The sequence below is a fragment of the Hyaena hyaena genome, unplaced genomic scaffold, assembly GCF_003009895.1.
Source record: "Hyaena hyaena isolate Hyena2069 unplaced genomic scaffold, ASM300989v1 scaffold_11, whole genome shotgun sequence".
In the NCBI taxonomy this organism is placed as follows: domain Eukaryota; kingdom Metazoa; phylum Chordata; class Mammalia; order Carnivora; family Hyaenidae; genus Hyaena; species Hyaena hyaena.
The window spans coordinates 1,371,006-1,397,246 of record NW_024080643.1 but is presented as its reverse complement, the minus strand read 5'-3'; the positions used below and the strand labels follow the sequence as shown (position 1 = coordinate 1,397,246).

General features: G+C 44.7%; 1 protein-coding gene across 3 annotated transcripts in view; it reads left to right on the top strand.

The window, feature by feature from the left end:
- The first annotated feature begins 752 nt into the window (after nt 1-752).
- MTUS2 (microtubule associated scaffold protein 2) overlaps nt 753-26,241 on the top strand; it is a 350,179-nt gene continuing 324,690 nt past the window's right edge. For all 3 annotated transcript variants that reach the window (XM_039255683.1, XM_039255679.1, XM_039255682.1), the window contains exons 1-2: nt 753-2,978; nt 11,481-11,721. In XM_039255683.1, the coding sequence (XP_039111614.1) occupies nt 753-2,978; nt 11,481-11,721 (2,467 nt within the window). The remainder of the gene's footprint in view (nt 2,979-11,480; nt 11,722-26,241) is intronic.

The window sequence follows — 26,241 nt, the reverse complement described above, 5'->3', positions numbered from 1 at the left end:
GGTAAGATTTTCCTTGTGTAAGAAAGAGAGTAATCTGGAGAATGATCCCTTAAGATTCTGTGAACATCCTGTTCTCCACTAGTCTTTTTAGCAACCATTGATGCCCCTCACCCAAGATGATAATTACCTCGTGTGATTCCAACATAGTGGCTTTTCTAACTGTGATTTTTCTTATGTGTGTTGAGATTATTCTCTGAAGGTGAGCTTTCTCTTCTCTTCCAGCCTTTAAATCAGCCATCAGTAGGAACCTGTGGATTTTAAAATTTGAATTTAAGGTTTAATATGTTTTATAATCCATTTCTAGCATTAATCATTTTTATGTTTTAATCTCCCCGTATTTGGCCAGCAGGCACCCTATCAGAAAGGCTTTGGAGAAAACTGTGGGCTGAGCGAATGAATTAATAATATGAAAGTGATGAACAAAGCTGTGTTCTGCATGCCTTTGCCTCCTGAGATTCTGTTTGTCAATGCCGATAACTCGATTTTATTTTTATTTCTCTCTAGGTCTCATCGACTGACTGACTCTCCCACGCAGCAGGAACCTAAACAGAGAAGTCATCCTGCTGTATATCAAGACGATGCTTGGTTTTAAAAAAAAACGCTCTGAAAATGATTCAAATGCCATTGCAACGTGATACAGTTGGGACAACAAGCAGCTTGAGGATTTCCTACTAATCAGATAGCAGCTCGAAGGCAGCACCTTCCCATTAAGCAGGACTGCATGGCTGGCAGCCCCCACCAAAGGGTTGAAAATGAGTGTCCCTGTGGCTCCGAAGAAATCATGTTACGCTCAGTTGCGGGACAACAGAAATGGAGTGAAAAATAATAACGAGAGGATCCTGAGCCTGGGAGATACAAATGCCAATCAGATCATGTTGGAGGTCAGTTCCTCTCCTGATGAGTCTGAGACACGTGACCTGACAGCTGAAATTGGAAATGCAAATTCAAGGGAGCCGGACAATAGTACCCACTTTGGTAAGGAATTTCACCAACTTCAGGGCTTTGGGAAAGCACTGCAGGCTGTCCCCACCGGCCTGAAAGACTTTAAATTTCCTTCGACCATTCATGGAGGACTAAGTGAAGAGCACACGATGGAGAGAGGCACAGAGATCGTCCAGACTCCTTGGAGTATTCAGGGACCAAGCCTGTCAGGTTGGAGGAATGTCATGGCTGAGGCCAGTCCAGAGGTTTTGGCTAAAAGGGATGCTGAGCTTCCCCGGCAGGCTCCTAAGGATAAGCTGGCAAAGACCCTTGACAATGAGGAGTTGAGAAGGCATTCGCTGGAAAGGGCTGGCAGCTCTGCTCTTGTGGCAGACCTGTCCCTGAGGGAGCGTGGCGGGAGCCTCGGCCGGCAGTGTCCGCGGCCCACACCGCTGGATGGCCCTGAAGCCGTGCGGCGTGAGCCCGGTGGTGGGGAGCGGCCGCAGAAGACATCAACAGCCCCCGCTCTAGGGGCAGCTTTTCTTCCAGCTGACAGAACCTTAGAGGGAAAGAGTGTGCGTCATCCTAAACCATCTACCTCAGCCACCAAGGGGACCACCCCCTCAGAGACCCAGACCGAGGGGCCACGCGTGCCGAGAGTCAGCGGTGAGAGCACAGCACATCCTGCCCTTCCAGAGCCTGGTCCGGACCCAGCTCCGGCCCCGAAGGGACCCCCGAGTAAGCCAGAAGCACAACCAGGTCAGGGAACTGGAGAGCCCAGGCCGGAGCTGAAGGGTGGCCAACCCAAGGCTGTGCCGGAGTTCAAGTCCGCCCAGGCGGGCTGCGTGGGAGGCCCGAAGGAAGGCAGTGTGTCATCCCCGGAAGGAAGGGAGCCTGGTGGGGAAGCACAGCAGGAAGCCGCCACCGGGGCTCTTAGCCTGTCACATAGCAGCCTCCACCACGTTGGTGTGGGAAGGGGCGGGCGCGAGCAGGACCAGAGGGCAGTCAGCCTGGGTGAGGAGGGCTCTCTTCAGACCACCCTCCTGGGCCCTGCTCCCTTGGGAGCTGCCAATAAGCAGCCCACTGGTAAAATCCCATCGAGTGCGGCTCGGAAGCTTGGCGACATGGCATCCACTGGCGTGTCGTCAGGAGATGGCCAGGTTCCTTTTTTCCCTTCTTCTCCACTGGACAGCAGGCCCTCAGAGGTCAGTGAGGAGACAGCCCTGGACAGAGCAAACCTGGATGGTGCTGCAGCTTGCACTTCACATCCTTCTGTCGGAGAGGGCAACGCCGGGCTCCCTGAGCCCCTTGACCCTCGGAGCAGCAGCTCAGAAGTAGGGGACAGCAAAGAGATCACTGCATCTGTTGCAGAAAACAGGAACCTTCTACAAGGCGCAGCTAAGCCTGGAAGCCCCCCAGGGGGAGCGGATGCTCCTCTGGGTGTCCCGGCACCCCTCCACCTAGAGCCAACTGTGAATGTGACCCACCAGCCTACGCCACCTAGTAGCAGCAACGTTCAGGTCTCAGGCGCATCGGGTGCGGATGCGAGGCCCCCCCCGGCTGCTGTCCCCCCCACCGAGAGTGTGCGGTTGTCAAACACCCCCCCGAAAGTGCCTGACAGGAGCCCCTGCCCCATCGGGGTCCCCGAGCCTGCCCTCCCACGTTCTGAAGGCAACCTGGCCCGCCAGGACGGGACGGAGAAGCAGCAGGTGGCGACAGCGGAAGAAGGGACGGAAGCCAAGCCCGTCGTTCTGCCCAAGCCCAAGCACGTGAGGCCCAAGATCATCACCTACATCAGGAGGAGCCCTCAGGCCCTCGGCCAGGTGGACACCTCGCTGGTTCCAGTGGGGCTCCCTTACGCTCCGCCCGCGTGCACCATGCCCCTTCCCAAAGAGGAGAAGGCAGCAGGCGGTGACCTGAAGCCGCCTGCCAGCCTGTATGAGAAGTTCAAGCCAGACTTGCAGAAGCCGCGGGTCTTTGGTTCTGGGTTGATGGTGTCCGGGATCAAGCCCCCCGGCCACCATTTCAGTCAAATGAGTGAAAAGTTTTTGCAGGAGGTAAGAGACTGTCATTATGATATCGTCTGTAAGTCGAACATCATAAAGTTTATTATTTTCACTGTGAATTGTGAAAATAGAATATCCTCTCTTAGCAAATTGCAGATTTTGACGGATACATTTGCTCAGAAATGGATGTTTTTAACTAGAGGGGCTTGTCGACAAATGCGCATGTTTTAAAAGTTAATTTATTTTGAGAGATAGAAAGAGGCAGAGAGAGAAGGAGGGAGAGGGGATTCTAAGTAGACTCCACAGAGCCTGTCAGCACAGAGCCCCACACAGGGCTTGAACTCATGAGCTGTGAGATCATGACCTGAGCTGATACCAAGAGCCAGACACTTAACCGACAGCCACTCAGGTGCCCTGCAGACAAATGAGCATTTTTGACTAGAAGACTTTGATGATATGATGAGATATAGCTAACATCTAAGGAGACTCATTTAACTTCCACTCTGCATAATACACGTGAGATTAGATAAGTATCCATTTAAATTGGCTTCCGTGTTTAAGTGAGCCTACGTGTTTTATAAGCCAGATCAATGGGGGGGGGGGCGGAATCCAAAATAAATATATTGTTCAAATTGGTCCGACTTCATCCTCTCAGGGGGAGTATATTCCTTATGAGAGAATCTCATATTCGTACATGTGAGTAGCAAGTAATGTATTAGGCATGGGCTCTTTATTTTGAAATAAAATAATAATTACAACTAATGTTTAGTTGAGCACCTACTATGCCTTAAGCCCACATAACATAATATTGTATCCTTACCAATCTTCACTAATCCTTCTAATGATTTTCTGAAGGTTGGGATTACAGTTTTTATCACTGTGTAGATGAAGAAACAGATTTGGAGGGGTTGGAGTGACTCAGCTAAAGCCACAGAACAAAGACAGTGCTAAGATGTTCGCCTACTGCCCCTGTCCCCCCCGCCCCCCGCCAGGTTCTTCACTGTGCTGCCCTTTTTGTTTCTGGGTGCTATGGTGAGTTGTCCTCCCAGGGCTCAGAAAGTAGATTTGTCTCCTGAAATAATTTCCTCGTGGTAGCCAGAGTGATCAGCTAAAAGGAGAGGTCGACCAGATTGCTCTCCTCCCTGCCACGCTTCAGGCCTGCCCGGCTACTCAGAACACAGGATAAAGCATGTAGGATGGCTCAGCTTTTAGGATGTACTCAGTCTGGCTCCATAACCTCCCCCAATCTCCTCTCCTTCCTCTGCTCACTCCCTTTCCCTCTGCTGCCTCAGGGCCTTTGCACCTTCTCTTCTTGGAGTGTTCTTCTCCCTGCTCTCTGAATGGCTCTCTCCTTTCTGTCTCTGTTCAAGTGTCTCTTCATTGGAGAGATGCCTCACTTTCCCTGAGACCCCTGTCTCTAATTTATCTTTTCTTAGTGCTTATCTCCCTTTGGTATACATACTTTTTGTGTTTTTGGTTCATCAGCTAGAATGTAAAATCCACAAGAGCAGAGACTTTCTATTTCTGTTCCCTGCTGGGTTCCCAGACTTTAGAACAGTGTTGACATAGATATTTGATCAGGAAATGTTGAATGAGAGCTGAATTATGAACTCTGTGTATTGGATCCGGACAGAAGTCAGCCAAAGCTTCTTAGAGACGGAAAGGCTGAGTCCCACGTTGGACTTCAGGGTGATGGAATAGTTTGACATGTTTCTAGAATGGAGCAGTCGCAGCAGAAGTGGTCAGCGCTGGCACAGCAAATCAGGTGGATCGATTCTAAGCAGCAAGTCTTGACCCAGGTTAGCACTGAGCAGGTGCCCCAGCAGGCTGGCCGTTGCCGTGCCCCTGGGGCAGGCTGCTGGCTTCACATCACACAGCTTGCGCAGCGTCTCTGGACTCTGGGCCTGCCAGAGAGGCTTCCCACCTCCCTTCTCTACAGAGAGAGCACTGACCAGAGAGTTCAGGGGCCCCTTCTTTTTTGGCAGGGGTTTATTTCACCACGCAGGACTTCATGTGGTCCTGTTTTGAGCGGGCCTCTCAAATGGAGTCCTGCAGGGAGAGAATGTTCTGGCCAGAGGACGTTAAGAGCCTGGCCCTCGGCAGTGGCATCTCACAAACAGTTGATGCCTCTCCGGTCTTATATGTACATCAGTCTTCGAGCTGGTTAACGGGTCTTTCTCTGAGTTCTAAAATCTTATCCTCCTGGGCCTCCAGGGCTGAGATCGGGCTCTGACCTTAGGCCGCTTGCTGAGGCGTGCGTTCTTGCCAGGAGCTTAAAAAGCAGCCATCTGACCCTCCCCAGGGCTGCGGGTGCCAAAGCTGGTTAAATAACCGAAGACCCTTCTTCTCATTGAATCGCTGCAGAAGAAACCACCCGTGTGAGGTCCCGCCCTTAAATCTAGCTCTTTGACAGGCACGCCCTAAGGGACAGTGAGGAGAGCTAACCTCCGCGGCTTCTCGTAGCCGCTGAGATGACTCCCTGGTCAGCAAGCATTTCTATAAGTTGTATCCACGTGTCCACTTAAGTTCTTCATTTGTACTATTTCTTCAGTTAACTAATTTTTGGAGGAGGGGGGCTCCACCAAAAAAGATCCCCCCCCCCAGATTATTCTCTGTAAAAACCCTTCCATGGGAGAAATGTTATTGGTAAGCATAGGCAGACATCCTGTTACTGGCCGTAGTTCTTTCTCTGTGACCCTTATTAATTCTGGTTTTGTGTATTTCTTTTCTGTATTGTTTCTGTTCCTTCCATAAAATATAGATAATTCCTGGGGCGCCTGGGTGGCTCAGTCGGTTGGGCGTCCAACTTCGGATTAGCTCATGATCTCACGGTTTGTAGGCTTGAGCCCCGTGCCGGGCTCTGTGCTGACAGCTCGGAGCCTGGAGCCTGTTTCTGATTCTGTGTCTCCCTCTCTCTTTGCCCCTCCCCTGCTCACACTGTCTCTCTATCTCTCTCAGAAATAAACAAACATTGAAAAAATTAAAAATAAATACATAATAGATAATTTCTGAATTAGATGCACATTTTCCCCCCTCAAATATTTTTTCTATTCTTAATCCTCTGGAAGCCACCCTGAGTCTCGAGGAAACGGGATGTACAGGTGTTTGTGGGGTGTTGGTAGTGTGAGGGGATGGAGACACCCCCACCTGTAGGGATCGGCAGTGCCAGCGTGCACCACTCTGGGGCTGTGTCGTGCCGTAATCACTGTCTTCAGCCCTTCCTTCAGGCTGGAAGACAGAGCAGAGAAGCCTCAGACGTTGCACTGGGCTCATTTCTGCCGTAATCTTCTTTACACCAACAGGCTGGCCCTTGGCCTTTGCTCCTAGAGCTGTGGCTTGATGTCCATGTCGCCAGGGGAGGCAACCCAGCGGGCCCCCCTCCCGTTCCCCCACCCAGGCATGGCGCAGGGAGGCCCCACAGCCACCGTGCCACAGGATGGCTTCAGCATGCCTCCAGGGAAAGAACACATTCTGACCCATTGCAATGGAACTATTTTTCCGTTGTAGAAAGCATAGATCTTCCCCCCTTAAGATTTTATTTAAATTTAAGTTAACATATAGTGTGCTATTGGTTTCAAGAGTAGAATTTAGTGATTCATCGCTTACATGTAACACCCAGTACTCATCCCAGCAAGTGGCCTGCTTAGTGCCCGTTACCCATCTAGCCCACCCCTCACCCACCTTCCCGGCAGCAACCCTCAGTTTGTTCTCTTTATTTAAGAGTCTTTTATGGTTTCCCTCCTCTCTGTCTTTATCTTATTTTTCCTTCCCTTCCCCTATGTTCATCTGTTTTGTTTCTTAAATTCCACATATGAGTGAAGTCATATGGTATTGAAGTCATATGGTATTTGTCTTTTTCTGACTGACTTGTTTCACTTAGCATGATACACTCTAGTTTCATCCACATTGTTGCAAATGGCAGCATTTCATTCTTTTTGGTGGCTGAGTTATATTCCATCACACACACACGTACACACACACACACACACACACACCACATCTGCTTTATCCATTCATCAGTTGATGGACATTTGGGCTCCTTCCATAATTAACTATTGTTGATAGTGCTGCTATAAACATTGGCATGCATGTGCCCTTTTAAATCAGTATTTTTGTATCCTTGAATCAATACCTAGTAGTGCAGTTGCTGGGTCGTAGGGTAGTTCTATTTTTAATGTTTTGAGGAACCTCCACAAAGTTCTCCAGAGTGGCTGTACCAGGTTGCATTCCCACCAACAATGCAGGAGGGTGGCCCTTTCTTCATATCCTTGCCAACATCTGTTGTGTCCTGACTTGTTAATTTTAGCCACTCTGACAGATGTGAGGTGGTGTCTCATTGTGGTTTTGATTTGTATTTCCCTGATGGTGAGTGATGAGCATTTTTCATGTACCTGTTAGCCATCTGGATGCCTTCTTTGGAGAAATGTCTGTTCATGTTTTCTGCCATCTCTTACCGGGATTATTTGCTTTTTGGTTGTTGAGTTTGAGAAGTTCTTTGTAGATTTTGGATACTAACCCTTTATCAGATATGTCATTTGCAAATATCTTCTCCCATTTCATAGGCTGTCATTTAGTTTTGCTGATTGGTTCCTTCATTGTACAGAAGCTTTTTATCTTGATGAGCTCCCAATAGTTCCTGTTTACTTTTGTTCCCCTTGCCTCTGGAGACATGTCTAGTAAGAAGTTGCTATGGCCAAGGTCAAAGAGGTTGCTGCCTGTTTCCTCCTCTAGGATATTGATGGTTTCCTATCTTACATTTAGATCTTTCATCCATTTTGAATTTATTTTTGTGCATAGTGTAAGAAAGTGGTGCTGTTTCATTCTTCTGCATGTTGCTGTCCAGTCTTCCCAGCACCATTTGTTGAAGGTACTGTCTCTTTTCCATTGGTTATACTGTCCTGCTTTGTTGAGGGCGAGTTGACCATATAGTTGTGGGTCCATTTCTACATTCTCTGTTCTGTTCCATTGATCTATGTGTCTGTTTTTTTGCACCCGTACCAGGCTGCCCTGATGATTACAGCCTTGTAGTATGACGTGAAGTCCAGAATTATGATGCCTCCCCCTGTGCTTTACTTTTTCAACATTACTTTGGCTACTCAAGGTCTTTTCTGGTTCATACAAATTTTAGAATCATCTATCTTTTTAATAAAATGAAAAAATGTTAACAGGACAAACCCAAGGACTTCAGACTCTTTCATCACTATTGACAGATTCCTGCTGGTTAGGTGGCATTAGTGGACATGGAGAAGTCAACAGTAAGGACTCTTCTGAGAGAGGGCAGCTCTTCCTGGATGCCTGGACAATACAGACTTTTAGAGCTTCCAGAAGGAGCTTCGAAGACCATCTTGGATCTGGTTGTGCCAGGATGATAAAATATGCTTGCTGGTGTGGACGGTTGTCTCCTTTCACCTGTCCTAAGAACTCTGGGGCACTTCTTGCTACTGATGCCCTGGGGGACTCTTAATTTTTGTAAGGAGGTGGGAAGAAGGGAGGAAGGGCAAGAAGATGAGGCGAGATAGTGTGTTTGCAATATACAGATGTCTGATCAGGGCTGGTTCCCCTTCCTACTCCCATAACACACGTATGTATGTGTGTATCACATAAGTATCTATCCAGACTTGAAGGACTTTATGTATGCAGTTGTGGAGACTGGGAAGTCCAGAGTATGCAGGGTGAGCCAGCAGACTGGAGACCTAGGGAAGAGGTGATGCTCTAGTTCAATTCCAAAGGCCATCTGCTGATAGAGTTCCTTCTTCTTTAAGGGAGGTCAGTCTTTTTCCATTTAGGCCTTCAACTTATTTGGCAAGGCCCACCCACATGATGAAGACTAATCTGCTTTATTCAAGGTTTACTGATTTTAATGTTGATCTCACCTTTCAAATGCCTTCAGAGAAACATGTAGGATAATCTTTGACCAAATACCTGGGTACCGTGGCCTAGCCAAGTTGTCAAGATTAGCCATCACAAGTCTCCTCCCTGTAGCTGTCCCAAGGGCTTCTTGAAGCCTCCGCATTTGCCCAGTGTAGGCCCAGACCAGCCCAACTCACTGAACACAGGACAAGGCAAATATGCAAAGGGGCAACCTAGTCAGGACTTAACTTATTTGTGTACCTTGATTGCTTTTAGGAGTTTGAAATCACAAGGATTTTTTAGTTTGCTTTCCAAAGTATTTCTCTAAAAAATACTCAATTAGAGAAGAAGGAATAAAACCATGTGGGGTTAAGCGCTATGTGCTCACGACTGCAGAGACACATGTTTTATTCTGTCAATAAAGATGAAAGGAGGTGCCTGGGGGCTCAGTCGGTTAAGTGTCTGACTTCGGCTCAGGTCATGATCTCACGGTTCATGAGTTCGAGCCCTGCATCAGGCTCTGTGCTGACAGCTCAGAGCCTGGAGCCTGCTTTGGATTCTGTGTCTCCCTCTCTCTCTGCCCCTCCCCCACTCATTCTCTGTCTCTCTGTCTCAAAAATAAGTAAAGGAAACAAACAAACAAACAAAAAAAGCCAAAGGTTGATAGTTAGAGGGTATGTAGGGAATGGTCAAAATTTTATTGGCGAGCAGAAGTAGATGTCTTTCGTAACTTGCTGTGGCCTGAATTCAGTCTATCTGCTACAGCAATCATGTATATGTTACAGTGATTATGATACAACTTTCAAGGCCTAATCTTTTGTTTCAATAATGCCTATTTAAGGAGAACTTTGTATCTGTTTCAACATTAGAAGATTATCAAATTAAGAGTTTTTCTCTTCAACAGCTTGGATCAAAGCTTTAAAGAATTCCTGAATTAAAGAATTTAAAGTTAAAGAATTTTGCTAAATACTTGTGATTCTGGAATAGATCAGTGTTTGACACATAATATATTGTGATTTAAAGCAGAGTTAACTATGGGGCGCCTGGGTGGCTTAGTCGGTTAAGCGTCCGACTTTCGCTTAGGTCATGATCTCGCGGTTCGTGGGTTCGAGCCCCGCGTCGGGCTCTGTGCTGACTGCCAGCTCAGAGCCTGGAGCCTGTTTCAGAGTCTGTGTCTCCCTCTAGCTCTGACCCTCCCCTCTCACGCTGTCTCTCTCTCTCCTAGAAATAAATAAAAATTAAAAAATAAATAAATAAAATAAAGCAGAGTTAACTAACAGATGTATCTTTTCACACATAGCCTCTGGCACTATTTTTTTAAAACTTTAAATAATATCGTTTGTCTTATTTTTTCATATTTTAATATATATATATTTTTAAGTTAATTTAATTTTGAGAGAGAGCAAGGGGCAGAGAGAGAGGGGAAGAGAGAGAGAGAATCCCAAGCAGGCCGCATGCTGATGGAGCCCGATGCAGGACTCAATCTCACAAACTGTGGTGGAATCATAAACTGAGCTGAAATCCAGTGTCAGACACTTAACTAATGAGCCATCCAGGCGCCCCAGTTTTTAAAATTTTTAATATGAAGAAACACTAATAATTTGAATAGGCCATGTGGGTACAGACTTGCATATGTAGAAGGTATATAGTTTGTGTTTTAGCCCAAACTTTTAATTATAGGGAAAGTAATGGGATTATTATGTTATTAAATCCAGGTAAGGGGGCACCTGGGTGGCTAAGTCAGTTGAGTCCAACTTTGGCTCAGGTCATAATCTCACAGATTGTGAGAGTTTGAGCCCCACATCAGGCTCGCTGCTGTCAGCGCAGAGCCCGCTTCAGATCCTCTGTCCCCGTCTCTGCCAGCCCCCTCACTTGTGCTCTGCCCCCCTGCCCCCGCCAAAAACAAAAACAAAAACCTAGGTAAGAATGGAAACATGATTCCTTTAATGAATAAATATTTATTGACTTCAGCTACATACTGGACATCATTCTAGGCGCTATGCGTTCAGCAGTCAGCGAGACTGCCCTGGAACTTCCCCACTAGTGAAACTTGTCATTCCTTTCTGTACACCGCACCTTACCAGGGAAGGCAAAGGAGGTGATGCACAATGTCTCGTTTTTAATGAGGTAAACAGACCGTAGAGGCCTGAAAACACACTTTTCCATCAGCTGCTCTATTCTTCCAAACAGCCTTTCCTCCCACATTAAGAATGCATATTTTATTTCCTAAGCAACCCAGTAAAGCCTTCACATAAAGCGGTAGAGTTCACCTGCTTATGTTAAGAGTAGATTACCATAAACATTGTGCCTTTTCTCCTTAGGAATAAGAAAACATCCATAATTCCGTGAACATGTGCTAAACTCTTTCCCTGCTTCCTTGAGATTATGTATTTATAGATTGGCTACTCACACAGATGCCATTGATTTTGTAGCAATCAAATATAAAAATCTTATACAGTGAGGGTTTTTTTCCCCGCCAGTGAAATTTGAATTCACAGAGTGTTAGAACTGCAAGAGTCCTGAGAGGTCATCCAGTTGTGTTATTAACTTAGAGATGAAGAGCCTGGGGCCCTGAGAAGGTGAGTGGTCCGTGATGGGCAACTCAGTGGTACCAGAGTGGCCGTAGCTGGAGCATGAGCTCCTGCCCACGCTCACACTCATCCAGTGATGTTCTCTGATGAAGCTTCTGGTCATTTATTGTAGGTTACAGAACGCCCCGGAAAAGAAGAGTTTTGTACTCCATCCTACACTCATTATGAAGTTCCTCCAACTTTCTATCGATCGGCCATGCTCCTCAAGCCTCAGTTGGGATTGGGGGCAATGTCCCGTTTACCATCTGCAAAGAGCAGGATCCTGATTGCGAGTCAGAGGTCCTCGGCGAGCGCCATCCACCCACCGGGACCCGTTGCGGCAGCTGCCGGCCTCTACAGTGCCGACGCGGCAGGTGAGCCATCCAGCAGTCCTTGCTGTTCCCTGCTGCACGGTTACATAGAACGGAATAATGTGACAGTGATGTCCACACTGTGAACGCCTCTCACCCTTTGGGAGGCGCCCTCTCCTGTTCTTCCGTCTGACTGTCCATACAGGCATTTGTCAAGACTCCTCTATGTGCTACCCTCATTTTCCATGTTACCTTGGAAACGATGGCCTTTGCCACCTCCCCTTACTTCCTGTAATTTCTCCTTTCTCTAGTAGGTCCTGTAGACCAGGGGCCAGCGCAGGTTTTCTGTAAGGGCCCACACAGTGAGTGTTTTAGGCTTCCTGGGCCCCCGGTGGTCTGTGTTGTAACCACTCAGCAGGACGTACTTCAGTGAATGCATGTGACTGTGCTCCAGTACAGCTCAATTCACAGAAACAGACGGTAGGCGGTAGTTTGCCCGGGAGGGCTTCCTACAGTCCAGCGCTGACCACGCCCTCTTCACTGTCCGCCAGCCAGGTCCGCCCCGTAAGAGCTGCCTGTCCCAGCCCGGCTTCCTGCTCCACAGCAGCTGGCCCGCGTCACCCCCTGAAGTCACCGTGCTTCTGCTCATGTGGCTGCCTCTAGGTTTTTTAAAAAAATTTTTTAAATGTCTTCTTTATTTCTGAGAGAGAGAGCGTAAGCAGGGGAGGGTCAGAGAGAGGAAGACACAGAATCCGAAGCAGCTCCGGGCTCTGAGGTCTCAGCACAGAGCCCGATGCGGGGTTTGAACCCATGAACCATGAGATCATGACCTGAGCCGAAGTCGGACGCTTAACCGACTGAGCCACCCAGGCGCCCCTGGCTGCCTCTAGTTTTATATATTATTTTATTAACTGTGTAACCTTGTGAAGCATCAAATATAGAAAAGCATAGAAACAGAATGAATAACACTCACATATTTTTAGCACCCAGCCAGAGTTACTATTACAGAGTTTGTTTGTTTTTTCTTCTAGTGTGATTTTTTTTTTCTGTCTGTTTTCCACTGGTTGAAACGATACTGAATGTGACTTTTGTTTCTTTCTACTAATATCATATTATAGGCATTTCTTAGGCCATTGGTGTTTCAGAAATATTTCGATGGCAGTGTGATAGTCTGTTTTGTTCATTTATCCATTGATTCAACAAGTCTTGGATGCTTATTATGTGCAAGAAGTGGTAAATTTAAAATTGCCCCAGCGAACAAATCAGAGTTTCTGCCTTAATGCGTCCTACAGTCTAATGGATGAAATAGACCAAAAAAAAAAAAAAAAAAAAAAGCACCAAAAAAATACATAACTGTAAGTGTGAAAGCAAGGAACATAGTGTTTGGAGAAATCACCCCCAGAAGAATGATATGGGTGGGACAGAGGCACTTTAGGGACCGCATCTGTGAGGAAGCGGGAAGAATGGATGAAGGTGGGGAAGAATGTCAGAATGTATTTCTTCCTCTTCTAGTTCCTGGTAGTTGAGTTCTGCTTACTTAACAACTGTTTTCAATACTGTTGTGATTTGAGTCTTTGTATATAATGTGTCTTCTTTCCTATTGTTTTCTTAGGATAGGTCATTTGAAGTGTAATGATTGGATAAAAGCATATCCACACAGTTTTTTAAGGCCAAGGAAATTTCTAGAACACTTGTAATACTTGTAACAATTATTTTCATACTAGTGTTTCTTGGAAGTGCTTCTTTTTGACACTCTCTTGCCGGTATTGGGTATTACCACACGCATTATTATTGCATTTCTTTTATTAACAGTGGAAGGGAACATTTTTAAACCTATTTTCCATTATGTTACTTTACGAATCATCATTTACTCAGGTAATTACCAATGTATTATAATTTTAAGTAGCTTTTTTAATAGTTTTTTTTTTTTTTTTTTTTTTTTTACAAACACCTGTATAAAGGCCAAATTATGTTTGGCCCTCATGACGTATGTATGTTGTGATGGGGCTGTCTGTTATTGTCAGCGCTGCTGCAAGTTAATTACGTGATTCAGCCCCTCGCTCAGGAATTATGACTGAGGGACTGTCACGTGTCGGCAGTGTTCTAGGGTGGGGGGTGGAGCAGTGACACAGACAAAGTCCTTGCCCCTGTGGAAGTCGGGTTTTAGAGTGGGGACAGCAGTTTTTTTTTAAAGAAGCAGATAAGTTGCATGGTCTGTTGGGAGAATAGCTAGTATTGAAGGAAATGAAACTTTAGAGAAAGGGAGGAGGAGGTTTGTGCAAGAAGAAAGGGAGTCATAGTTTTTAGTAGGGTAGGTGGAAAAGGCCTCCCTGAGACGATCCCCAGAGCCATGCGGGCATCTGGGGTGGAGCGTCCAGGCAGAGAGGAGCCTGCGTGCCGGCCAGGGGGTTAGAGCAGAGTGAGTAGGAGAGGAGGGAAGCGAGGTGGTTGGCACTGTGTGTGTGTGTGTGTGTGTGTGTGTGTGTGTGCTGGCGGGCATTGGGTGGGGGGGGTGCACAAGGCCTAAGAGTCATTGTATGGATTTGACGCTTACTTCCCTGCGTGAGAAATCCCCTGTGGGCGTTGGGGCCAGGGTGCCGTGGACACAGGTCTCTCCGAGTCCCATATCGAAGGCACCCTGTACAAAGACAGGGGGGAGGCGGGGGGAGCAGACAGGAGGTGGTGCAGTGATCCCAGCAGTGATGGGACACAGTGAGGAGACAGAGCACAAATGGGGCCCTGCCTTCCTGCCCGCCCACAGGAGTGGAGAGAAGTGCCGTAGAAGGGCCCCGGAGCACGGAGTTGCCTTGTTCAGAGTGGGACTGACTCTGGTGCGGGAGGGGAGGGCGGGGGCTAATGTGGGGCCTGTCGTGGTTGGAACGCCTCGGCCGTCCCGCAGGGAAAGCACTGCGTGTAGGAGGCCTGAGTTGGGAGGACAGGACTGGCCCGGGACACGAGTGTTGGTTTGTCTGCAGATGGATGGCGCGCAAAGCTCCGGTGCCCCCTCCCCTGCACCGCCGTTCTCTCCTGCACCGTCTTCCCTTCCCCAGTATCTTAGACATTTTATGTGGGTTTGAATTATGCGCTTTGGAATAGCCTGATCTAACACATGTTAATAGTTTTACTTTGTGCGTAGAATTGGGAAAAACTTAAAAGTGCCGAAAGATAAACTGAGTTGAGATTTATCTCACAGTAGTCAAGTTGCAAGTAACGGAAGGCCTTTAAGAATATACCTCTTGCATAAAAATACGACTGCCCAGTTTGAACTCCTTCTGAGGATGACTTACGTGTGTTCACACATTTGTGATGAGGGCGACACTTCTTCAGACTTCAGCGCAGCCCCCAGAAGTACACGTACTTACCAGGGACTCCCCCACCCCTTCTCCTTCAAGACTCCGATCCTTTTTCATGGGCAGCTGCTGGTCTTAATTTAGATACATGAGTGTCCACATGTGTTATCATCTGGGACCCAGCAAAGCCTTGTGACAATGATGAGCATCACTCCTCTGGGACACTGGAGTGTGAAATCCTTTCTTGGCGCTGTTGGGAGGATCGCCCAGCATAGGCTCATGGACAGACAATGAGAAGTTCTTACTCCAGAGCTCTGGAGAGGTGGGTGTGTTCCTGTTGGCCCCTGGGCCCTGGAGCCCTTATGCTTGGCCTGCCTGGCTTATTCCAGGCAGCAGGCCCTCTCCCTTCTTGAGAAACTTGGCTAGAGTCCCCCCAAGTTACCAGGACCTGCTCTGGCAATATGCCTGATTCATTTCTTTCTTTTTTTCCTCTAATGTTTATTTATTTTTGAGAGAGACATACACAGATAGTGAGTAGGAGAGAAACAGAGAGAGAGAGAGAGACAGAATCTGAAGCAGGCTCTAGGCTCTGAGCTGTATTTACAGAGCCAGACATGGCATTTGAACTCATGAACCGCGAGATCATGACCTGAGCTGAAGTTGGATGCTTAACTGACTGAGCCACCCAGGATCCCCCATTTATTTCTTTTCTTTCTATAAAAATCCTTCCGTCTTTCTGGGAGGTATTTCCTTTCTCATCAAATACAACCATTTTTTTAAAAAATTTCATGAAGCTCTATTAAATGCAGAACCAAAGTCATTATCCAGTTTAAAAAAAACTATTAATAGTGTCTCTTAACTTGAGAGCTAGGAGGGCTTACCTTTCAGACTCTCCCAAGAAGTGAAGGAAAATATCTGCATACCATCCTTCTGGAGTAAAAAGGACAAAGAAAAGCCAGACAGCCAGGATTCCATATTAAAGTGGTCTGAATGCTCAGTCCTGGCATGCCTTCCTGCTGACCAGCTTGTAAGGAGTCTCTCGTTTGTTCCTTCACTGCAAGAAGTCCTCCAGCCAGGGAGAGGCGGTCCACCCAAGACTACAGCCCACAGAGCAGTGGAGAAGAAGAAAACTTATTCATTCGTTCAGTAATCCCCAATTGCACATTTACTACATGCTATCCCAAATCACAAAAGTAAACATGGACAGATGTGGCTACATTAAAATTGACTTTTGAGGTGCCTGGGTGGCCCAGTCGGTTGAGCGACCAACTCTTGATTTCGGCTCAGGTTATGATCTCACAGTTCGTGAATTCAAGCCCCACCTCAGCCTCTGCTGACAGTGCAGAGCCTGCTTGGGATTCTCTCTCTCTCTCTCTCTCTCTCTCTCCCCCTAAAAATAAATATATAAACTTAAAAAAAATGGACTTCTCTTTGTTTTGAAGCACTCAACTGAATTAGGAAGGAAAACATGAAGATTCCAACAGACTGGGGCGCCTGGGTGGCTTAGTCGGTTGAGCGTCTGACTCTGGCTCAGGTCATGATCTCGCAGTTTGTGGGTTGGAGCCCCATGTCAGGCTCTGTGCTGACAGCTCAGAGCCTGGAGCCCGTTTCCAATTCTGTGTCTCCCTCTCTCTCTGACCTTCCCCTTCTCATTCTCTCTCTCTCTCTCTCTCAGAAATAAATAAAAACATTAAAAAAAATTAAAAGATTCCAACAGATTGACCATGAAAGGGCATCAACAGTTAGTTTACAAACAAGAAAATATAACTGATAAATAAATAAGAGTCAAAAGATCCCAAACAGGTAATTCTAAAATTCAGAAACCTATGAAAACAAAAAGGTTTTCATCCATTTGATGGCACTGCCTGACTGTAATCATTGTGAATATTTGTATGTTCATTTATAATGTTCATGTGAATATGTCTGCTTCTTGCTGCAACGGAGTCACTGCAGGCAGTGTGCTGCCGGAGGGCTGTAGCTCACATGCTGTGCCCACCTTGACTTAGGCCGGTTGTTACGTTTGTATTAAAAGTGAAGGGAATAAAACTTGGGTGAAATAACTTCTCTCACTGCAGCTTATAAACCATAGTGCAGAGAGCTGACCTCAAGATGATCCCTGTGCTCATGGTCTTAGCCCCCATGCTGGACGACGTGCTTGAACTGCCTGTGTTAAATCACACTACACTGAAGTGTCTTTATTTTCTGAAACAAGGTTAAGACCAATGTGTGTGGGTTTTCTGGCAAACCATGGCCCATGGGCTGGACTACTGTTTTCATAAATAAATTTTATTGGAACACAGCCGCACTCATTTGCTCAGCCTTTTGCTTATGGCTGCTTTCAGAGCTGAGACAAGATAAGCCTAAAGTAGTTACTATCTGACTCTTTAAGTAGAACGTTTGTTGATATCTGACTTAGTATAATGCCAGTTACCATTTACAGTGGTACCACTTGGGCTGAAGACGTATGTGAAAAAGCATATAAGGTTTTGAAACTCTTTGGACATTGAAAGTCTAGGTCTGGGAGGCATGGCAAATTTAAAATTTATTAATGGAGTTTACCAAAATTAAACTAATTTCCAAGAACATCCATTGTTTTTTTGTTTTTGTTTTTGTGTTCTCCCTGGAGAAGTTAGCTGACCCTGCATGAGGCAGCAGGGATGAGGGTGGAGAGCTGGGGTCAGGGAGGCTCCAAAAAGGCCCCGTGGGTGTGGCAGGGACTATAAATTTAGGGAGTCTGAAGTTCATGCATATCTGCAGAGCCACAGGATCAAAACTGTGTCAATGTCAGTCTTTTTTTTAACATTAATTTTTAAGAGACAGAGACAGAGTACAAGTTAAGGAGGGGCAGGGACAGAGAGAGAGGGAGACACAGGATCCAAAGCAAGCTCCGAGCTCTGAGCTGTCAGCGCAGAGCCCGATGCAGGACTTGAACCCACAAACCGTGAGATCATGACCTGAGCCAAAGTTGGACACTCAACTGACTGAGCCACCAGGCGCCCCTCTGCTGTGTAGATGTCAGTCTTACACAGTTTTTGGCTGCGATGCTTGGCAGAGAATCTAATGATTCTAATGATCTAATTAGCAGAGTCCCTAGGGCTGTTCTCTCTCTTTTCAACACCCCTAGTTTTTTCGAGATGACTTTAAAATGGTGGAGTTGAGAAGTCTGGGCTTAGCTTAATTAAAGTGTTTGATTTGCAATCAGTTGATGTAAGATAGATTCTTGCAGCCCATTTTCTTTTCTCACGGGTTTCCCCTCAAACAACAGGAAGACAATGTAGTTCTATCTTAAGCAAATCTAGAAACGTCTGTGTTTCCAATCCATAATAATTGAGAAGGGGCTGTCAAGGACGGAAAACCTTTAAAGAGGATGCCTTTAGTGGCAGGTGGGGACAGGTCAGTGGAGCCCACAGAGCAGGGGGCTCACTTGGGGCATCTGTGCTTGGAGCAGTGGGGCGGGGGTTCCATAGGCAGCGCTCAAGAATGTCCACGGCTCTGTGGGTTTGTTTTGTTTTGTTTTGTTTTGTTTTGTTTACCACAAGACAACAGGGAAGCAGAGCTGAGGATGGACACAACACATCTTTGCAATAATCAGTCTGTAAGGTTGGGTAGGTCATGAGAGTCTAAAACACAGATAGCCCTACAACTGCCAACCCTCTTTGTCTGGAGAGAAACAAATTAAGACACAAGCCTGTTGGGGCTCCTGGGTGGTTCAGTCGGTTAAGCATCCATCTTCGGCTCAGGTCATGATCTCAAGGTTCGTGAGTACGAGCCCCGCATCAGGCTCTGTGCTGACAGCTCAGAGCCTGGAGCCTGCCTCAGGTTCTGTGTCTCCTCTCTCTGCCCCTCCTCTGCTCACGATCTGTCTCTCAAAAATAAATAAACATTAAAAAATTAAAACAAAAAAGACAGAAGCCTGTACTCACACACACAACCTCAGGTCCCGAGGCATGTTGCTGTGGACCAAAGAGAATTCTTGCCAGTTTTGAACCCAGCTCTCCAGCCTCTCCCTATATGAACCTCATGCAGAGAGCTAGACATATAGAAAGAACTTACCTTATAAGTTCACCTCTGCTTCTCACCACCACATACTTCCTGGGCCCTGGCTGTAGAGCCTGGATCCCTAGGAAACAGAGAAAGTATTTTCTTTTGCTGTTTATCTCCCTTCTTCATATTACCATTATTCCTCTTAGTCCTCTCATTACCATAATTAGTTGCCCAGTTCTACCCATTCTGGGTCAAGAGCACTGCAGAGTCTGGGTCTCTCCCTTAAGTAACCCCTGGGCCCCAGAAGGACCAATCTCGGTACAGTCATTTAAAGACGAATTCCTAATCACTTGAGCAATCTTGCTTCCTTTTTCTCTCCTAGTCTCTGTCGTTTTACAACTTTTCTCAATTTCCTCTCTTTCTCCTCTATTCTCAAATATCTCTCAGGAACACACCCAGTCTCCCTGATCTCCACCCCAGTCATTGGAACAGAGTATTTTCGACCCCCAGGCCCCCATACTCAGTCTCAACACCCCTAGACCCAGAGTACCTGCCAAGCCTTCCTTTCTGGTTCCACCCAGGCCCTGAGTCCCCTAGAGAAAGGATGGGGAAGCTCTGGGCTCTCAAACCTTATTTCTTGAGGATCTTTGAGTTTATGCCATGTGTTTCTTTCTGGATTCTCACTCATCCTCTCATGAGGTGATGTCTTCCTGTCTAGCTGCTTGCATCAGAAGTACGTCCCAAGCAGAAGAAGCCACACAAATGAAGGCACTGAGGTAGGAATGAGGTTGGTATGGTCAGAGAACAGGAGTAAAGTCAGCGTGAGCTCGAGTAAGTGGGAGGTGCCTTGAAGGAGAGAGGTAGGGAGGCGGGCGATGACCAGATCACACAGGACGTTGGAGGCCCTGGCAGGGAGTTTGGGTTCAACTCCAAGTGTGGTGAGTAGCCCCCAGAAGCTTTAAAGATGACCTGACTAGTGGCCTACAAAGATTGTCTTGGGGTCTGTGTAGAACAGAAGACTCAAGAATGGAGTGAGAGACCAGTGAAGAGCTGGTCCACTTATACCAATGTGAGATCCTGGCAGCTGTTGGCATAGAGGGAGAAAGGGATGTGCTTGTTGAGATACATGCTGGAGGTATAGCCCGTAGGCTTGGACATTGAGCATGGGTGATAGGGAAAGAGTGGAGCCAGTCAGGACTTCTGGAATTTTGGCTGGAGCAACAGGGTGGATGGTGATGCCACTATTTATTAAGAGACATTGAGTAGCCAGGGGACCATGGGAAGGACTGGGCCAGGGAGGCATTACAAAGAGTTCTGTTTTGGAACTTCTGGTGGAGCAGATGCAGAGACAATTAGATATATGAGTCAAAGCCTCCAGGAGAAGTCCAGGCTAAAAGTTAAAATTTGAGGTTCAGCATATGCTGCTAAAGTCAAGAGAGTCAAGTGACAATTGTTAATTGGACTTACTGTCGTGAGCATTTTGCAACGCATAGAAATATTGAGCCATTATATTATATACCTGAAACTACTATGTTATGTCAATTATACCTCAATTTTAAAAAATAAATAAAAGCCAAGGGAACATAGCCGGAGAACAGAAGAGGTCCCAGAATGGGCCCTTACATTCCAACATTGAGCCTGGGAAGCAGCAGCCAGGGCAGAAAGTGGAAGTCCGGGAGAATGTGGTGTCCTGAAAACCGAAAGAAGAAAGTACATCAGAGAAGCAAGGCATGGCCAGTAATTTTGTTCACCACTGAGGAGCCAGGCATTATGAATAAGGACAGAGAAGGGATCAGTGAATTTGACAACATGGAAGTCATTGATTATCTTTACAAGAGCAGCAGAAATGGAATCATGGGGACAGAAGACTGGTTAACCAGAGAGACAAAAGGAAGTTGACCCTCAGCGTAACTAACCCATGCTTATAGAATGTAAGAAGCAAGTAGCAGAAATGCTGGATGAAACTTGGAGTTATGTCATAATTTGAGGGAATAAGAGTGATTTTGTTTTGTTCAGAGTTTCTGAAAAATACTTGTGATAATCTGGAATGACTGCACTAATGTGCAGAATTTCCCAGAAAACTGCCTCTCTATTGAATATGGCCCAAACCAAAACAACACTGTCAGCTGACCTCAAATGCGTTCTGGGTCTCACAAAGAAAAATGTTTTAACTTTGCATATAATTGATACTTCTATCTTATTGCTGTCCATATGCAAAATGGTGTCTGGAGTCATTTTGTTGAGGTCTGTTTTCTCCAGTTTAAGAAAATCAAAACAGGGGCGCCTGGGTGGCTTAGTCGGTTAAGCGTCCGACTTTCGCTTAGGTCATGATCTCGCGGTTCGTGGGTTCGAGCCCCGCGTCGGGCTCTGTGCTGACTGCCAGCTCAGAGCCTGGAGCCTATTTCAGAGTCTGTGTCTCCCTCTCTCTCTGACCCTCCCCTGCTCACACTGTCTCTCTCTCTCTCTCTCTCCTAGAAATAAATAAAAAACATTTAAAAACATTTTTTTTAAATAAAAGAAAAAAAAAGAAAATCAAAACACCTGGAAAATGAAGGCCTAGATAAGAAAGTTAAATGAAAATGGTCCAGACAATTGAATAAAGCATCTGAATGCCTTACTTCTGTAAAACTTCAGAATATAAATAAAAGCTCAGAAAGCCATTGTCTGGACAGTGAAAGTGCAAAGTTGTGGGGAGAAAAGTTACTGGCTCGTACCTTAGTGAAAGTAGTGGCTTGTTTTAAGGCTGAGCTTATATACAGAATTGTTTTGACAGCCTAGGAATAATGATGACAAAGAGGATAATTATAACTGAGGAGTGATTATAATATAAAACAGTATTTAATGTGCAAATAAACTGATGAGGTAGTCTTTTTTTCCCCATTATCTTTTTGTGTTCTGCAGATAAGGCTCAGGGTGATAAAGTAGCATTCACAGGGTCAAAATCTAGTAATTCAGAGTAATACCGCCTGTGGCCAGATGGAGATCTGTGTTATGAGCAATTCACATTATTAATCGGCAGGATGACCGAGCCTTGCCAGTTAGCTGTAGCTGGTGGTCTCAAATCACTCCTTCCCCAGGGCAAATGCCAGGTTTGGGTTTTGGGAGGTTTGCATGTCAAGGTTAATGTACCTTTACAAATCTGCTATATACCTTTGTAACCACAGTGATGAAACAGAATCTTTCCTTTTCCCCCCAAACATCTCTTCTGCCCCTTACCAGACAGTCTCCTCTCCTACTGCCCCACCTGAGGCAAACAGTGATGTGCCTCCTGTCATTGTAGATTATGTTTTCTAGACTTTCATATAAGTGGAATCACACAGTATGTATTCTTTTTGTATCCGGCATCTGTCACTCAGCATGGTTTTGAGATCCACCCATGATGCTGCCTTCACCCATAGTTCATTACTTTTATTGCTGAGTATTGAACGGATGGATGTACCACAACTTGATTATCCATTCACCTGTTGATGGACTTTCTTGGTTTTTGGCTATATCAAATGAAAATACTATGAATGTTCATACGTAGATCTTTTTGTGGACGTATATAGTTTTCTTTCTCTTGAGCAAATAGCTAGAAGTGAAATTGCAGGTTTTTATAGTATGTTTAATTTAGATAAAAATGTCAACTATTTTGCAAAGTGGTTTTTTTACCCTACGTTGCCATGCAGAGTCTGGGAGAGTTCCAGTTGCTTCATATCTTCACCAATATTTGGCATTATTAGTCGTTTCAATATTTGTCATTCTAATGGGCATGCAGTTATAGAAAACTATAATTAGTTTTAATTTCCACTTCACTAATATCTAACCATGCTGGCCATCTTTTTATGTGTTTAATTGCATTTACATGTCTTTTTTTGGTGAAGTATTTGTTCAAATCCTTTGACCATTTAAAACATGATTGTTTTTCTTATTCGGTTGTAAAAGGTTTCTATATATTCTGAATACAAATTTTCTTTTACATGTGTCTTTCTAAAATATTTTCTTCTGCTGTTGCCTTGACATTCAATAAAGTTTATTTATTTAAATACAAGTTAGTTAACTTACAGTGTAGTATTGGGTTCAGGAAAAGAACCCAGTAATTCATTGCTTACATATAACACTCAGCGCTCATCGTGACAAGTCCTCCTTAATGCCCATCACTCACTTAGCCCATTCCACCACCCAACACCCCTCCAGCAACCCTCAGTTTGTTCTCTGTAGTTAAGAGTCTCTTATGGTTTGCCTCCCTCTCTGTTTTTATCTTATTTTTCCTTCCTGTCCCCTGTGTTCATCTGTTGTGTTTCTTAAATTCCACATATGAGTGAAGTCATATGATATTTGTCTTTTTCTGCCTGGTGTGTTTTGCTTATCAGCACAGTACACTTTCGTTCCATCCATGTTGTTGCAAATGGCAAGATTTCATTCTTTTTGATCACCAAGTAGTATTCCATTTTGTATGTATACCACGTCTTCTTTATCCATTCATCAGTTGATGGGCATTTGGGTCCATAATTTGGCTATTGTTGATAGTGCTGCTATAAACATTTGAGTACATGTGCCTCTTCAAATCAGCATCTTTGTATCCTTTAGATAAATATCTAGTAGTACAGTTGCTGGGTTGTAGGGTAATTCTATTTTTAATTTTTTGAGGAACCTCCACACTGTTTTCCAGAGCAGCTGCACCAGTTTGCATTCCCACCATCAGGGCAAGAGCGTTCCCTTTTCTCCATATCCTTGCCAACATCTGTTGTTTCCTGACATGTTAATTTTAGCCATTCTGATCAGGTGTGAGGTAGTATCTCATTGTGGTTTTGATTTGTATTTCTCTATTATGAGTGATGTTGAGCATCTTTTCATGTGTCTGTTAGCCATCTGGATGTCTTCTTTGGATAAGTGTATATTCATGTCTTCTTTCCATTCCTTAACTGGTTTATTTGTTTTTGAGTGTTGAATTTGATTAGTTCTTTATAGATTTTGGATACTAACCTTTATTCAACATGTCATTTGCAAATATCTTCTCCCATTCCATCAGTTGCCTTTTTAGTTTTGTTCATTGTTTCCTTCGCTATGCAGAAGATTTTTGTCTAGATGAGGTCCTAATAGTTCATTTTTGCTTTTATTTCCCCTACCTCTGGAGACATGTAGTAAGAAGTTGTCTTCACTTTTAATTTTCTTCACCCTTTTAAAACATTAGGCTTTTAATTTTGATAAATTCCAGTTTATAAGATTTTTCTTTTATGGTTTTTGCTTTTTGCTTCCTATCTAAGAAACTGCCTAACCTAAGGTCTCAAAGATTTTTTTTCTATATTTTATAGAAGTTCCATAGTTTTATTTCTTATTCTTAGGCCTATGATCCATTTTGAGTTAATTTTATAAGTGGTGTGAAGTCTGGACTAATGTTTGTTTGTTTGGCATGTAGTGTTCAGTTTTTCCAGCACCATTTCTTGAAAGTGTTATCGTTTTTCCATTGAAAATCAATTGACCATATAAATTTAAGGCTATTTCTAGACCCTACATTCTGTTCCATTGATCTCTGTGTCTCTCCTTATGCCAATACCACGCTCTCCTGGATACTATAGATTTGTAGTAGGTCTTGAAATCAGGTTGTATAAATCTCACAACTTGTTATTCTTTTTCATAATTGTTTGACTATTCTGTATCATCTAAATTTCCATACATATTTTAGAGTAAACTTGTCTATTTCTAAAAAATATACTTGCTGTAGTTTTGAGATTGTGTTGGATCTACAGATTAATTTGGGAAGAATTGAGATTTTTAATCCATGAGCATAGCATACCTCTTAATTATTTAGGCCTTCTTTAATTTCTCTCAGCATGACTTTCCAGTTTATTGTTTAAAAAAATCCGTATGTATTAACAGTAGCATCATTCACAATAGCCAAGAAACAACCCAAGTGTCCGTCTGTCCATGTATGAATGGATAAACAAGATGTAGTATATACATACAGTATTTTTCAACCTTGAAAAGGAAAGAATTTTTGACACACGCTACAACATGGATGACATTATATTAAGTGAAGAAAGAAAGGCAGTCATATAAAGAGAATCACTATATGATTCTACTTGGTACACCTGGGTGGCTCAGTCAGTTAACTGTCCAACTCCTGATTTTGGCTCAGGTCATGATCTCACAGTTCATAAGTTCAGGCTGCATAGCAGGCTCTGCACTGGTAGTGTGGAGTCTGCTTGGCATTCTTTCTCTCTCCCCTGCTTGCTCTCTTTCTCTTAAAATGAATAAATAAACATTAAAAATAGTTAAGATGATAAATTTTATTCCATGTGTATCTTACTACAAGTAAAAATCCTCAATATATTTTATGTTTCTGCCAAGTTGTTTTATTTCAGTTTCTAGCTACATCATATGGATTTGGAGTATTTATATTTGTTATCACTCAGTTAAAATTTTTTTTAAATTTCTCCCATGACTTTTTTGACTTACAGGTTATATTTAGTTGTGTTGCTGATTCCCTCATACTTAGAGATTTTTCTGATACCCCTCTGTTGGTTATTTGTTTAGTTCCACTGTGGTCAGGGAACATCCTTTGTTTGCTTTGAGTCCTTATTTACTCCTTGAGGTTAATTTGATGACCAAAACTAGAGCATGAGTTGGGAGGGGGTGCAGAGAAAGAGGGAGACACAGAATCCAAAACAGACGCCAGGCTCTGAGCTGTCAGCACAGAGCCCGATGTGGGGCTTGAACTTACGAACTGTGAGATCATTACCTGAACCGAAGTTGGATGTTTAACTGGCAGAGCCACGCAGGCGCCCCTGTTTTACTTTTCTAAGGGATTATAGTCCTGTGCCAGCTGTTGTACAATCTCTGAAAATGTTAGTTTCATATATTTTGTTTTATTTTCTAGTTAGTTATGGTGATTTCCATATCAATTAAAATTTCATGGGTAGATTTTTTTTTAACATATTCACCAAAGGTTGTTAATGTCAGATAGTGTGTGTTATCTAATAAAAACTCTTTTTTCCTCTTGTGTTTACTTTTGTAGTTCCAGGGTATTTATATAGTGGTTCTTTTTGGCTTTTTAGGTTATTATTTTAAGAGTAGTTTAAAAATGTGTCTATATATGGTTGTATTTTGTGTTTACCCATAATCACATATTCAACAGGTCAGGATTCTCTGTCATTCTTTTTTTTTTTTTTTTTTAATGTTTGTTTATTTTTGAGAGAGAGACAGAAAGAGCATGAGCAGGGGAGGGTCAGAGAGGGAGGGAGACACAGAATCCGAAGCAAGGTCCAGGCTCTGAGCTATTAGCACAAACCCTGACGCGGGGCTCGAACTCGCAAGCCTTTGAGCTGTG